Source organism: Staurois parvus, unplaced genomic scaffold, assembly GCF_062004578.1.
Source record: "Staurois parvus isolate SC_StPar_1 unplaced genomic scaffold, SC_StPar_1.0 ptg001831l, whole genome shotgun sequence".
NCBI classification, from domain to species: domain Eukaryota; kingdom Metazoa; phylum Chordata; class Amphibia; order Anura; family Ranidae; genus Staurois; species Staurois parvus.
This window is the reverse complement of record NW_028319627.1, coordinates 192501-208675: the sequence shown is the minus strand read 5'-3', so window position 1 is coordinate 208675 and position 16175 is coordinate 192501. Positions and strand designations below refer to the sequence as shown.

General features: G+C 43.9%; 1 protein-coding gene across 4 annotated transcripts in view; it reads right to left on the bottom strand.

Moving 5' to 3' along the window:
* The window catches only part of CLSTN1 (calsyntenin 1), a 185861-nt gene that overhangs the window by 56718 nt on the left and 112968 nt on the right, over positions 1–16175 (bottom strand). For all 4 annotated transcript variants that reach the window (XM_089664088.1, XM_089664086.1, XM_089664087.1 and 1 more), the window contains 4 exons: positions 11766–11974; positions 5961–6110; positions 2967–3152; positions 559–807 (listed from right to left, as the gene is read on the bottom strand). In XM_089664088.1, the coding sequence (XP_089520214.1) occupies positions 559–807; positions 2967–3152; positions 5961–6110; positions 11766–11974 (794 nt within the window). The remainder of the gene's footprint in view (positions 1–558; positions 808–2966; positions 3153–5960; positions 6111–11765; positions 11975–16175) is intronic.

The window sequence follows — 16175 nt, the reverse complement described above, 5'->3', positions numbered from 1 at the left end:
GTTTTTCGCCCAACCCAGCAGGCTGAACGAGAAAAAAAAAAAAAAACCCTGAGAGGTCGCTGCGATGTTAGTACAGCAATCTCCCCCGCCGGGCTACTGTGTTCTGACAAGGGGACTGCCACTGGCTACAAGAGCAGATCGGATGCTGGTCGGCGGCTGGTTTTCAAGCATGCTCGCTCAAAAAGTAAGTCATGAGATCGGCTTCTGTCAGACGGTCAGCTGAACACACGGACCAAAAGTCGGTCGGTTTCTACTGTAACAGACAATTTTCGGCCTGTGTGTACAAGGGCTTTAGGCTCCCTACACAAGAGTTCCTTATAATCTGACATTACATTTAACATTCATCCTGCATTTCCTCATACAGAAACTGCCAGGGGCCATAAATTAAACCACGTAGCAGGAATCACGATGACCATACCAATTGCATACATTTTTGATATCTCATAACACTTTTCTTATGAAAGTTATCCATTTATCTTTTGGAATAAGAGATCTCATACCTGTATATCCACAAGGGTAGAAATGGCATGTTCTGAAGGGAGTAGAGGTGCCCCTTACCTGTTTTATCAGAATTGCACAAGATGGTTTCCTTCTCTCGGCCACCAGGTCCATGTCTCATCCAAACAGAGATCACAAAGGGATCTTTAAGATCAGTAGTCACAACGCCATCGGGGACCTTCACTGCCTGGGTGCCGTTAAATTCAAACACTTGGTCACTGTCATGGCCATTATCAGTCGACAGCCCCACGGTCCAGTTGGTGGCGCTACTGGGAGGTGGGAGAAGTTCAGCGGTGTTGGCAGTAGCACCTATATACAAGCAGAGTGGCAGTGTTAGGAAAAGCCTCGAATCACATCAGAAAGGATTGTTTAGGTTAATCTTCCTCTATGCTTTTCTGTGGTGTGCATACAATGGACACTGGAAAATCAGCATTGATATCTCACCTGTCAGGTGGTTTAACTCTCTACCAAAATCTGAAATATCAGTAGACTGACCATTTGAATTTCATAATTTATTTTTTTTCATTTTGGTATTTCAATATTTAATAAAAACTTGGCATCAAAAAGCCGAAGTTGCCAATTCATTGGAGACACCAACCTCTCCATGTAAAATACACCATATTATTAAAAAAAAAAAAAAAGAATAAAAACTTATACCCTAAATCCCACCCATGGAACCTAGGTAAGGGTGAAATCGCAGGCCTTCAGGCCAGATCCTGAGAAAAAGGGGGTGTTCCCACAACTCACGCTTCAGTACAGTGCAGGAGCCATCTTCTGGCAAGAGTTAGGATACTCCACTTTCTCGGGATCTCACATGATGTCACCCTTACCTAGATATTGTAGGCAGAAACTGAGGTAATAACTATAGACATTTATTATTTTCTGAGTAACTTTGATGTGTGTAAAGATCAACTGGATCTTGAATTCTGATGACCATTCAAACCCTGTGCTGCACTAACGCACATTATGAGAAATGAAGCACCGCATTTACAGCACATTCTGTTAACAATAAATGCGGCAATACACTGCAGTAGTAAAAATAAAGCTTTAAGGACCCATTCAAATCAATAGGCTGGCTCAGGGCCAGGACAAGGGGAGGGCAGAAGGGGCCCCAGGATATGGCTCAGGGGAGAGCTGCCCTCTCACTGCAGGCATGCGCCATATCAGTGGTTGGCAACCAGCAGGCCAGGACGTCATGTCTACTCTGACAGCTACTGCTGTCACAGCACAGTCCTACATGCTCACTCCTCTCTGCATACAGCTGACATGAAAAATACATCCTGCATGCACAACTACCGTCCAGTTGCAAGAAACCAAGCAGCTAGGTATGCTTGTGCAGTGCACACTCACACTCGAATGCCAACCATGGGCAGCCGAAGCAAGAGGTCAGGGCGGTACATCCATTCTACGTCAAGCATTACACAGTGGCTAAATGGTTAACACTTCCGCCTGGCAGTACTGGGGTCATTTGTTCGAATCCCAACCATGGCACCACCTGCCTGGAGTTTGCATGTTCTTCCTGTGCCTGCGTGGGTTTCCTCCGGGTACTCCGGTTTCCTCCCACACTCCAAAGACATGCTGGTAGGTGAATTGGATCCTGTCTAAATTGTCCCTAGTATGTGTATGTATGAATGTGAGTTAGGGACCTTAGATTGTACACCCCTTGAGGGTTAGGGACCTTAGATTGTACGCCCCTTGAGGGTTAGGGGCCTTAGATTGTACACCCCTTGAGGGTTAGGGACCTTAGATTGTACGCCCCTTGAGGGTTAGGGACCTTAGATTGTACGCCCCTTGAGGGTTAGGGACCTTAGATTGTACGCCCCTTGAGGGTTAGGGACCTTAGATTGTACACCCCTTGAGGGTTAGGGACCTTAGATTGTACGCCCCTTGAGGGTTAGGGGCCTTAGATTGTACACCCCTTGAGGGTTAGGGACCTTAGATTGTACGCCCCTTGAGGGTTAGGGACTGATATGAATGTATAATATATATGTAAAGCGCTGTGTAAAATTGACGGCGCTATATAAGTACCTGAAATAAATAAGCATTAGCCATGGAGGAGGGGTGCTGCTCCTCATCCTTGCCCTGTGTGCTGGATGAACCTGTCCCAGTACTGGGCTGGCTTAAGGCAACACAAGTTAATAATCAATGCAAAGCACAGTAACGCGTGTTAAACACACAGCAATGGATTGCCTGGTCTGAATGGTCCTTTAATAATAAACCAAATAACATGTGTGCTATTATAGCTGTAAACAAAATTATTGCATGGGAGGAAGAGGGGAATGAAGAGAATTCTCAGTGTATTTTATCAGCCTGCAGGCAATGTTATTGTGTCCCCTCGTGTAACATCTCTCCATCATGCCTCTTGCTAGATTACATACTGATCATGTTCCAATCTCTGCAGTGTGACTGACCTCTGCTATGGGGTTCACTTAATACAAGGACACCAGATGGCAGCTTCAGACTCTTACCGCATAGTCTGTGGATAGACTTCTCAGAGTACGTGTCTCTGTCACAGCCTTTGCCGATGTGGCTGGTTTCCAGCTGCACCGTGGCTTGAATTGATGTGATTGGTTCATCGCAGGTCTCCAGATGCATGCCAGGGAATAATGCCAGGGAGCCAGTGCCAGGCTCATACTCCACTCTCTTACTGTAGCCTATATATTTCACAAAGGAAGAGGGCAGAATGACATGAGAACCTTAAAACTGGCCAACTGCAGAAATGAATGATTCCACCCCCAGAGACACAAGAAAGCGGATATCTGGTCTGCTTACATTTTGCCTTCCCGGATCCCCCGTCCCCACTCATTAACATGCTAAACTGTAAACAAAACCTTCCTGTTTTCAGTACATTATTTTACACCCAATGAAGTCATCAATGGGTTTCTGAGCCTAACGCAATGCATGTAGATCACGGCTATTGTGCAGGATTGGAAGGATGTTGCACATAACTTCCCCAAGACGTCAAAGTAGCCTGCCTTAGTACTCCTCCCAAAAGCCCATAGCCCAGATGCAAAAAGTCGGATGGTTCTTGAGAGGAGTCATGCAAATATTACATCACCTTCATAGATGGGTGTCAGGATGGAGGAATGGCTCTAGGCACACTGCATTGTATACAGAACGCTTTAAGTAATGTCAACAAGTGACACTGAGCCTCCATGATTAAAATAACTGAAATCCAATGAAAGGGGCAGGCCAGGGGCGGTAGGCTAGGGCAGTGTTTCTCAACCTTTTTTCAGTCAAAGCACCCTTTAAAATTCTGGACAGTCCCGTGGCACCCCATTCTAAAATGTGGTGCCTCAAGACTGTCCATAATTTTAAAATTCTAAATTATGAAAAACTATTCTAATAGTTTTATATAACGCAGCAAAATCCACACACATAGGACACCCAACATTAGAGGTGATTTATTCTTCCAAATCAAATACACTTTTGCACACTGGTACTGACTAGTATTCCAATGTTTCTCCTCTCCCTCAGTTTTTCTCCATCACTGAACTAATGTGACCCCAACACTGATGGAGAGGGGCGGGGGAGGGTCAAACTAGAATGTTGTGCAGGCAGCTGACATCCTCCTTATCAACTAATGAGGTCATTGGTTGTCAGGATGCCGGCGGCTAGAATGTTTTAATGGTTGATAATGAAAACCTGTGGCTTTGTGTAACTAAAAGGCAGGCTTGTTCCACCAGTTGGCTTGAAAAAAATATTTGGGCAATTTTTTGAAATTTCGTCAAGGCACCCCTGAAGAAACCTCAAGGCACCCTGGTTGAGAAAGGTTGGGCTAGGGAGAGCCAAGGGCTAAATCATGCTGGACATTTCGTAGCCAGGGAATGAGCCAGGCCATAGATGACTTGTTGCAGCTTCTAAATGCACACTGAAAAGCTCACTGTGTGGAGTAAATGTAGACAAAGCATTTTCATTACAGGAGAAGAGCAAGTACTGTGAAACACGACGGTAAGGCTAGAGGCTAGCTTTAATAGAAGGAAATAAAACACTACAATCTAATGAGGACTACACAGGTCATATGTGCAGAAAAGAACATAATAAAGAAAACCCCCTAAAACCTACAGGGGGTCGACACAGGTCATAAGTGTAATAATCATTTTTAAAAAAGCCTAGATGCTGTGTGTGCCCACAATCCCTCTTCATGCCATAGCCATCAATGTAAAACTGATACCCAAATACTAAAAACGATCGTAACTCCAAGTGGATATAGAAAAAATAAAATAAAACAAAAGTCATTTAAAAATACATTAATGTGTTACTAATGTTTATTTTTTTTAAATTAAAATAACAAACATGTTATAGCACAGTGGCTAAATGAATACCACTTCCGCCTGGCAGTACTCGGGTTGTTGGTTTTAATCCCAACCATGGCACCACCTGCCTTGAGTTTGCATGTTCTCCCTGTGCCTGCGTGGGTTTCCTCTGGGTACTCCGGTTTCCTCCCACACTCCAAAGACATGCTGGTAGGTAAATTGGATCCGGTCTAAATTGGCCCTAGTATGTGTATGTATGAATGTAAGTTAGGGACCTTAGATTGTACACCCCTTGAGGGTTAGGGACCTTAGATTGTACACCCCTTGAGGGTTAGGGACTGATGTGAATGTACAATATATATGTAAAGCGCTGAGTAAATTGACGGCGCTATATAAGTACCTGAAATAAATTAAATAAATAAATACTCACCTGCTCCGTGTAGTGGTTTTGTACAGAGCGGCCCTGATCCTCCTCTGCTCAGGTCACCCCCCGCCATCTTGGCTAGGACTTAGCTCTGCCCCCCTCTTCCATCCTCACTGTAGTTGGACAGCAGCAGGAGCCATTATAGCCATTGGCTCCTGCTGCTTCTTGAGTTCCTGTGTGAAGAGGAAGAGAGGGGAGAAGAGCGGCAGCCAAGCACAGCGCTGGATCTATTCTTCCCTCTCTTCCCCTTCACACAGGGAAGGGGCAGGACAGAGAACTAGAAACATTTTTTATTCCTTAATGCAAGAAATGCATTAAGGTAAAAAAAATGTTTTTAGCTTTAGTATCACTTTAAATGTACAACCACACTCTTGGTACAATAATCCCCAGTCCTTCCTTCCCTAGCCCCCTAAGCAGATATAATCTAGACTCATTTATACATTGATTAAAGTGGAATGAAACCTAAAAAGCAAAAGACAAGCTCCACACACACTACAGGTAAATCAGTTACATTTCTGAAATTGTTCCACCTAAACAGACTGACATTGCATACAATTCAATCTCATTGGTTAATTTGATTGCATCTGATTAAAATACTATGACATATGCAGTTATGGGACAGTTTGATTCAAACAGGGATGAGGAATCCAGAATTGTACAATCCCAAAGTAAAGTGTGTGGCCAGCTCCACGTGTCGGAATCACTGGGTTGGGCTCTGATGATGCAGAACCAAACAGAGAAAAGCATCTTGATGTGAAAAGTAAAGAGGTCTGATTCCTCACCTTGCCAGCTTGCTTTGCATGTAGGTTTAATGTTGATTTTGACCAGTATGTCCTCTGTAGCCCTTTTCTTCCCGCAGTCGTAGGCGGTCACTGTAAGCTTGTACTGGCGCTCTTTACCATAATTCAGCTTCTCTGTATTCTTGATGTAACCTGAAACAGTGAGGCAATATGGCATCATCTTACCATCCATTAAAGTGGTTACAAAATTTTAGTTTAAAATAACCTTTCATAACAGAGGTAAATATAAGTAGGACCCTGAGACTTGCCTTCTTTTCGGTACCTAGTTCTCGGTTAAAAAATATTTAAAAAACTGGATTATTGTATTATCTGAATGCAGCGAAAGGATTGATACCCAAGTTTTGGAGGAAACAACAGGCACCGAAAGATATATAGAATGGAGGAACTTTACCATATGGAGGAAAATAAAATGGAGGTCTTTCGTACAAAATGGGAAATGTGGGTACAATTTAAAAAGTCAGATGCATACCCAGAATATGTGAAATAGGGAAAAGAAGTGAAAGGGGATAAATATAGTATAATATCAGTATTAATCAAGGAACAGGCTTTTTAGAATTAAGTTAAATGTGCATAATCAAAGGGTAGTGGGGATGGGGGATAGGAAAGGGGTGGGGTCACCAAGATTAAGGAAATTTGTGGGGAATGTTATGATAGATAGGTGGAATGTAATTTGCCTGTTTTATTGGCTTTTATATATTTAAAATGGAAAAAAAATAAATAACCTTTCACTGTTTTCTAAAGTAAGAGCTGTGAAGCGAGTCAATACTCAAAAGGCAAATGGGCTGAACTGCTTAAAGAGGAACCTTGACCGTTTTGACAAAAATTAAAAGTCAGCAACTATAGATACTGTAGTTGTCAGCTACAGAAAAAAAACATACTTACCAAGCCAAGAAGTCCAACGCCATCACCCTACACAACCTAAAGTCTTTACAGGTCCTTCAGATCCCACACCAGCTCCTTGGATCTGGAAGCTGCCGGTGACTTCCTGATCACTCACATCCGGCTCCCCTACCTGTGTATGAGTGAGGAGCCAGCGGGGAGACTGGTCCTGTTAGCCTCCTGGATGAACAATGTGAAGCCCAGGAGGCTATAAGCAAGGAGGGGGAGTGATGTTCAGCGCAAGCAGAAATCATCCTTGCCTAGGCGAGCAATAGGGAGGTGTAGCCAAATACTGAAAAGGTACTACAGCCCCCCTCCAAAAAAAGAGCCATATGTACCAAAGGTAGGGATGAAGAGATTGGATTGATTCACAAATCCTCCTTATTGCTACCACTTCTCCCGCTCTGCCATGGCCAAAGTCTGTGTAAGGCAAAGTCTGTGTAAGGCAGAGGTGCCTTGTGGCCGTTGGACCACTCTTCCAGGTTCCAGTCACAGGCTATAATTATTATTATACAGGATTTATATCGCGCCCACAGTATGCTCAGCTCTTTACAATATAACGGGAGACAATACAGCAACAATACAGTTCATAGGAGGGCCCTGATCCTGGAAGCTTACAATCTAAGAGGGAGGGGCTAGTGGTACAAAAGGCAGTAACTGTGGGGGATGGACTGGTTGGAAGAGTAGAAGATTCCATTATTAGCTGAGGGCAGGATAGGCTTCCCTGAAGAGAGAGGTTTTCAGAGATCGCCTAAAAGTGAGCAGAGTAGGCGATAGTCTGATAAATTGGGGTAGAGCGTTCCAGAGGATGGGGGAAGCTCTGGAGAAGTCCTGGAGATGAGCATGGGAGGAGGAGACAAGGGAGCTGGAGAACAGGAGGTCGTGCGAGGAGCGGAGAGGACATTTTGGGTGATATTTGGAGACAAGATCGGTGATGTAATTTGGGGCAGAGTTATAAATGGCTACCTCTGTACAGGACAATGATCTACAGTGTCCCAATACATCTATACAGGACTCGGCACTGCAAACAACAGTACAGTAAAGCTTTTTCTTTTTTTTCCCCCTAAATGGGATTTATATAGTGTCAACAGTTTGAGCAGCTGATCCTAAGAAAGTGTTCTCCTAAAGTTTAATTCCAATCAAAACCAAACTAAGCTAAAATTTTCTCCCACCCCCATCGTAAGCCTACGCTATCTGCCTTGTAAAAGGGAAGAAGTCTATACTGTAGAGGAGGGGCAGCCGACAACGGATGCCTCATAGTAAGCATGTGGGCGACATCATCACTCAGGATCTTCAGCCATTGTAGCTGCTCTCTGGACTTACATTTTAAGGACAATGGTGACTGGAATTACACTTTAACCCCTCGCCCTCCTGAGGATTTACCCCCTTCCTGATCAGGCCATTTTTAGCTTAACCATGCTGCGTTACTTTGACAATTGTGCTGTCATGCAACGCTGCACCCAAATTAAACGTATGTCCTTTTTTCTCACAAATAGAGCTTTCTTTTGGTGGTATTTGATCGCCTGTGTGTTATTTTTTGAGCTATAAACAAAAAAAGACCGACAATTGAGGAAAAAAAACAATATTTTTGACTTTTTGCTATTAAACATGTCCAGCAAAAAAAAAATTAAAGTCAAATTTCGGCATAAATTTAGGCCAAAATGTATTCTGCTACAAGTCTTTGCTACAAAAAAAATCCCAATGTGTGTACATTAATTGGTTTACGTGAAAGTTATACAAATGGCGGTATACTGGAATTTTTTTAAGTTTTTACTATAGTAATGGCGGCGATCAGCGACTTACAGCGGGACTGCGGCGGGCATTCTGACACTGGGGGGAACTGACTTGGTGTCACTGACATCCCCAGTGACACCAAATCTTGAATCAAGAGCTTTGTTCAGGGGATAGGTTCATGTGGTTTCCCATGTCAAAATACCTCTTCCTCCATAGATTCTAAATTTGGCTCTGTTGGTGGTTCAAAGGTCTCCCTTTTAGCCTGTCAGAGACATTCCTCTTTCTGTTTATATCCACAGATTGCGCTTCCCTATGGCCATCGCCTATATAAGTCTCTGAACTGGTAACCATTTCTGATCCTTCACAGGAAAAAGGCACTTTTGATCAATGCTAATAAAAAGCACTGACACTGTACTAATGGCACTGGGTAAAAAGGGGTTAACATATAGGGCGATCAAAGGGTTAACAGTGTGCTGTTTTAATAGGGGGCAATGTTTGTGTGCTTCACTGTAAGCACACTGCTTTGCATGGCTGTGCACAGCCATGCAAAGCAGTGTGCCGGAGCTGACAGGGGAGAGAACTGTTTTGTTTACTAACAGTTCTCCCCACCGTCTGAGATGCTCGGCAATCACTGGGCACCGGTGAGTAATCACCGGCCGGGACCCGGTTATTGACAGCTGTGGCCGCGAATGGCGGCGCGGTTAGGGCACGCGCCCCCCCCCACCAGGGAATACAAAATCATGTATATATGCATGATTTTGCGCACCTGTGCCGCCCTGTAGCAGTATATCTGCTATAGGGCGGACGGGAAGTGGTTAATGACAATGGTGAGTACACTATTCTAACATGAGGAAACTAAAGATGAATTCTTGCGAACACTTCTACTGAGCATGCTGTAAAAGACAAATAACTGTTGAAATAAAAATGTTCTTTGATTTTTTCCCAACATCTGCTATTCACATTTTTGCAGCAACTTAATAAAATAAAATGCAAAAATCCCCCAATATCACCTCCTGCAGAATCACATGCATCTCTTGGTAAACTTTGTATTTACCATGAGAACCTGACAAGCACACAACGGTGTGACACCTTCTGTCACAACGGATCGTGGCTGTAAACAAGGAACAGAAGGCAGGTTTGCTTTGTCAAGGCTTCTAAACAGAAGGTAGTGATCATGAGGAAGAAATTGGCACAGCCTTCTCACTAAAACGTTTTTTTTATACTATATAAAACAGTCTTTTGATCAAAACCATAAATTAAATAGTTTAAACATTAGAAAGAGACCTTAATAGCTGGTCTCCAGGCAAAAAAAGACAAATTTAATTCAGCTTTTGTTTATTATATAAATGAAAAAATACTGAAAATTGTGAAAAATAATATTTTCTACTTTGTGTAATATAACATCCGATTAAAAAAAAAAATCTAATTTATTCAAACATTTAGGCCAAAATGTATTCTGCAAATGTCTTTGGCTAAAAGAAAAGTCCCTATTAAGTGGTAATTGTGTGGCTAAAAAAAAAGTCCCTATTAAGTGTTAACTGTGTGGAAGTTATAGCGTGTACAAATTATGGTATATATGCTGGAATTTATTTGGCTATGGCACTTTACTGTAATGGCGGTGATCAGCCTGTAATAGTGTGGCGGGCAATCTAGAACTAACAGACCCTCGCTGGGAGGTACACCGACATCATTAGTGACACTAATACTGTGATCGGGTAGAATACTGTATTAATGACACTGGCTGAGAAAGGGTTAACATCAAGGGGCAATCAAAGGGCTAACTGTGTGCCTAACAAGTGTAATGTGTTCTACTTATACTAAGAGATTTGGCTGTGTTTTTTTACCTTCTTTTCACGGAGAACAAACAGTCAGATCGCAGTTCTGTGTACAGAGTCCTGTGTGTTTATAAACACAGACACTGTGCTGTGATTGGACACAGCCACCAGCAAATCTCAGCCATAAACCTTTGGCTGAAACCAGCTGACAAAACCATCCAGTTTTGGCCGGACATACACTAAGCCCTGGTTCACACCGAATTTTAAAGTGGAGCAATTGGTCCCATTTAAAGCGAAAATCAGTCTATATATGCAGTGAAGCATGCTTGTTATACTCACTGTGGTAATCCTCCCCCTTGTGTAAAAAAGGCTGCTTGATCCTGTCTTCTCTGCTCCTCCCCTTCTTCCACAGTCCCCAAACCATCTGCCTATAGTACAGAGCTCTAGGAGTCACTCTGCACATCCTCAGTTTAATGTGTATTGCTGTAGTTTTTTTTTCTTTGGGAGGGTGCATGTGATCAGCACAGGGCCAATCAGCGCTGTCCAGGCAGAGGATCAGGGGTTATGCAGACTTATAGGACAATCAGGGGAGAATAAAAACTCCTCCCTACAAGCTTTAACCAGTGCTCAGCAGGACACTGATAGAAGTCACAAGACTGCTATATAATGCTGATGAGAAAATGTATTTAGCAGTTTATATTTACAAAAATAATTGCATTTCTATGTTGTGTGTACTGTGGGAGACCAGATATAGTGAATGCAGGGTCCGGGGAGACCAGATATAGTGAATGCAGGGTCCGGGGAGACCAGATATAGTGAATGCAGGGTCCTGGGAGAACAGATATAGTGAATGCAGGGTCCTGGGAAACCAGATATAGTGAATGCAGGATCCGGGGAGACTGGATATAGTGAATGCAGGGTCCGAGGAGACCGGATATAGTGAATGCAGGGTCCGGGGAGACCGGATATAGTGAATGCAGGGTCAGGGGGGACAAGATATAGTGAATTCAGGGTCCGGGGAGAGCAGATATAGTGAATGCAGGGTCCGGAGAGGAGAGCGGATATAGTGAATGCAGGGTCCGGGGAGACCAGATATAGTGAATTCAGGGTCCGGGGAGACCAGATATAGTGAATGCAGGGTCCGGGGAGACCAGATATAGTGAATGCAGGGTCCGGGGAGACCAGATATAGTAAATGCAGGGTCCGGGAAGACCGGATATAGTGAATTCAGGGTCCGGGAAGACCGGATATAGTGAATTCAGGGTCCGGGAAGACCGGATATAGTGAATTCAGGGTCCGGGGAGACCAGATATAGTGAATGCAGGGTCCTGGGAGAACAGATATAGTGAATGCAGGGTCCGGGGTTTAGTAACACTAACACTAGTGATGGAGGACTTACCATCTTTGTCAATGGTGAAAGGTACATCAGGTGTCACTATCTCGTAGCTGCAGATCTGGCTGAACTGAGGAGAGCAGTCAGCGTCCACAGCCTCCACTTTAAGGATGCTGTCATACTTCTTTCCTTCGATGACCGTGGCTTTATACGATTTTTCCTTGAAGACTGGAGCGTACTCATTCACGTCATTCACTTGGATGTGTACAGTCGCCCTGCAGCAAGGCAATAATGCATGATGAATGAGACAACCTGCATACACACTCACTGGGGTCTAATAAGTGGAAAGAAAATGCCGGGAAGAACAGGAGTCCCACTGGGACTGAACGACAACACTGCCACCTCTCCAGTGCCCGGACGTACCAAGCCAAGTGTGCAAATGCTCATTCATTTGAAAAATCAAGACACCCTTTAAGTGATTCTGTCATGAGAGTTCAAAATGTACTATACATTTGACAGCTGAAATCTCCAGAGGACTGCATACACCTTTCTCAATGAAACTGCTCCCGTGCCCGAGAACCCTGACACCTGCTATAGAAGAATCTAGTACAGCGGATCATTTCAAGTGCTGTGGCAAGCCTGCGTCCCCCATATTGCATAGCATGCTACTCTGCAGAGGTCTATGCCAGGGGTGGGCAAACTTTTTGACTTGAGGGCCGCAATGGGTTCATATATTGGACCCGGGGGCCGGACCAAGAGTAGATGAATGATGTGTATGTGTCATCCATAGTAAGTATAGTAATATTCCCCCATAGTAAGCATAGTAATTAATCCCCCATATAGTAATTCATCCCCCATATAGTAATTCATCCCCCATATAGTAATTCATCCCCATATAGTAATTCATCCCCATATAGTAATTCATCCCCCATATAGTAATTCATCCCCCATATAGTAATTCATCCCCCATATAGTAATTCATCCCCCATAGTAATTCATCCCCCATATAGTAATTCATCCCCCATAGTAATTCATCCCCCATAGTAATTCATCCCCCCATATAGTAATTCATCCCCCATATAGTAATTCATCCCCCATATAGTAATTCATCCCCCATAGTAATTCATCCCCCCATATAGTAATTCATCCCCCCATATAGTAATTCCTCCCCCATAGTAATTCATTCCCCATATTAATTCATCCCCCATATTAAGTCCCCAAGTCCCCCCTGTGTCAATTCACTTACCTTTGCTCCGTGCGTTCCTCTCGCCGTGTTCCCGCGCCGTTCCGGTGTAGCATGAAAATCTGTCTCCTATGAGGATCTGTCCCCCTCGACGTATCTGCGCATGTGCCAGTTTCAGGCATTAGCAGCCGATCGGCGATCTCCGGCACATGCGCAGATACGTCGAGGGGGACAGATCCTCATAGGAGACAGATTTTCATGCTACACCGGTCTTCAGGGCGGACTGTGAGAGGAGCCTAGCTCCGCGGGCCGGATTAAAAGGTCCGCCGGGCTGTATACGGCCCGCGGGCCGTAGTTTGCCCATTGCTGGTCTATGCAGTCAATCAGAGGGGTTCCTTTTCCTCACCTTATCTCAGACCCCAAATCTGACGGACTGTTGACGGCAATACAAGAACATTTCACAAAGCTCATGAATGAGGCACAGTGAACTCTATGGGGTACTTGGCATAGTATGAATCTTAAACACACCTTTATGCCAGGACAGGCAGGTCGAATTATAAAGCTCGTGGCCAAAGTGAATCAATTATTATTATTTTTTTTTAAATAATTCATGTTTCCTTTTAATCAGTCGTCACTAATGGCACTGACAAATGTTGTGGAATACAATTCGGTATATGTCATTTCTCCACGGGTGATTGAAGGCAACACTTCAAAAAGGGGAACAAATGTTATTACAAACGTACGGCAAAATATGTACATAAATTACTGCGTGCGTCACATAAAACACTTATTTATTTATAAACACTAAACTGGCCTTTAAATCTTTAATGAGGAGTGACTGGTTCTGTGCTGGAAACTAGCTACAGGTATCAGATGTAATGGGCATAGAAACATTAAGTAAAGCATCCATTATCAAGAAGAATGGCAAATAAGATGGGCAAAGCACAGGAAAGCTTTTATTGTTAATATGACCTACGACTGATAAAAATGTAGAGAAAATGGGATGTGAGTACCAGCCAGTAGAAAGCTATACCGATGCCCCCACACCTTCCTGGGATCCAGTATAAAAAGGTACTATGAAGCTGTCAAAAGAACACTTCCACAGGCTTTATAAAAAAGCGGACTTAAAGTGGTTGTAAACCCTTACATTTACCCAATGAAGTGCCTGACCTCATGCGATACACAGAGATGAAACAAATCCTCCTACATAATTTGTACCTGTTTATCTGCGGCCATCTGTCCCTAACAGCCAAAGTGCAGAATTTATACAGTATCTCAGCTCTGAAAATCAGGGGGCGGGGAGCTGAAGTTACATTTAGTGAGAAGAGCTCTCACAGCGGACTGAAAGAAAGGGACTCACATCCCTTTAAACAGCACACAGGAACAGAGCTGAGGCTGACAATCAGTTGGAGATCCCTCCCGTCACCATTTTTCTCCTGGTGTCAGGAAAACTTGTCAGAAGTAACTCATGCTTATAGCAGAGGAATGAGGCAGCAGACAGAAATAACACTTAGTGCTCTGGATTGAGACAAGTACACACTACAGAGGCTTTGTTCATATTTCATGTCTGAGGTTTACAACCATTTTAAGTTTAATTTTTCCCTTACTGCCTCTGACGCCTTGAGCAACATGCAGACAACTGGCTCGGAAGGAGGGACCTCAATGTGTAGCCTTATCAGTTTATCTATTTCATCAGTATAAAAAAAAATGGGAAGGGCTAAGTGCTTTGCTCTTGACCAAAAGTAGCCCATACGTTATGCAAGTTTATTTTCTTCCACCTGTGAGATTGCTCGATTCTCCCATCAACACGGTCAGCACTGATGGGGGAATGTCTCCTACAGGAGTTACTGTGTTATGCCAGCGGAGAGCCTTCCCTGCCAGCAGAACACAATGATCACTGCTGACGGCTATAGCTGCTGGCAGTGATGACATGAAACAAATCTGACAGGCTGGTTGTACTGAAGATGTACTGAAGAGGTCTGAAGAAGGAGCCTATTGAGCATGCTCCGAAATGCATTACCGCCCCCTTCACCTGCTACATCTGACTCTGCTCTCCAAGCTTCATTTTTGATGCACAGCACATCCTGGACTCTACTTCCTGATCCTATAGGCATAGTTTGCTGCTGGACGGCTGGATGTCCCACCTGGATCTAATTACCACACGATGAGTCTTTTTAACCGTTTATCTTGTAAGTGCAAATTTTCCATTGTCTACTAATAAATTGTTAATACTGCGCTTAGAGGCGCCTTCCTCTCTTTTTCTGGTTGTACTGAAGTGTGCTGGTTGTACTGTAGATGGATTGAATTCAGTACAACCAGCTAGCCCAGGGGTGGGCAAACTTTTTGACTTGAGGGCCGCAATGGGTTCATATATTGGACCCGGGGGCCGGACCAAGAGTAGATGAATGATGTGTATGTGTCATCCATAGTAAGTATAGTAATATTCCCCCATAGTAAGCATAGTAATTAATCCCCCATATAGTAATTCATCCCCCATATAGTAATTCATCCCCCATAGTAATTCATCCCCCCTATAGTAATTCATCCCCCCTATAGTAATTCATCCCCCCTATAGTAATTCATCCCCCCTATAGTAATTCATCCCCCCTATAGTAATTCATCCCCCCTATAGTAATTCATCCCCCCTATAGTAATTCATTCCCCATATTAATTCATCCCCCATATAGTAATTAATTCATCCCCCATAGTAATTCATCCCCCATAGTAATTCATCCCCCCTATAGTAATTCATCCCCCCTATAGTAATTCATCCCCCCTATAGTAATTCATCCCCTCTATAGTAATTCATCCCCCCTATAGTAATTCATTCCCCATATTAATTCATCCCTCATATAGTATTTCATCCCCCATAGTACTATTCCCCCCCAAGTAGTAAGCCAAGTCCCCCCTGTGTCAATTCACTTACCTTTGCTCCGCGCGTTCCTCTCGCCGTGTTCCCGCGCCGTTACGGTCTTCAGGGCGGACTGTGAGAGGAGCCTAGTTCCCCTCACGTTCGTCACGCTGCCCCGCCTACACACATCCTGACAGCCAATGTATCACGCTCCGCGGGCCGGATTAAAAGGTCCGCCGGGCCGTATACAGCCCGCAGGCCGTAGTTTGCCCATTGCTGAGCTAGCCCATAGTTAGATCGAATCGTGGCTGGTCCCTGCTGAACAGGCTGAGATTCGATCCATCAATGGCCAGCTTAACACAGATGAGGTTTATATTTCACTTGATTTATTTACATGAAAAGCACCTTCCCATTTCAGTCAGCATTTTGGGTAACAAATGCT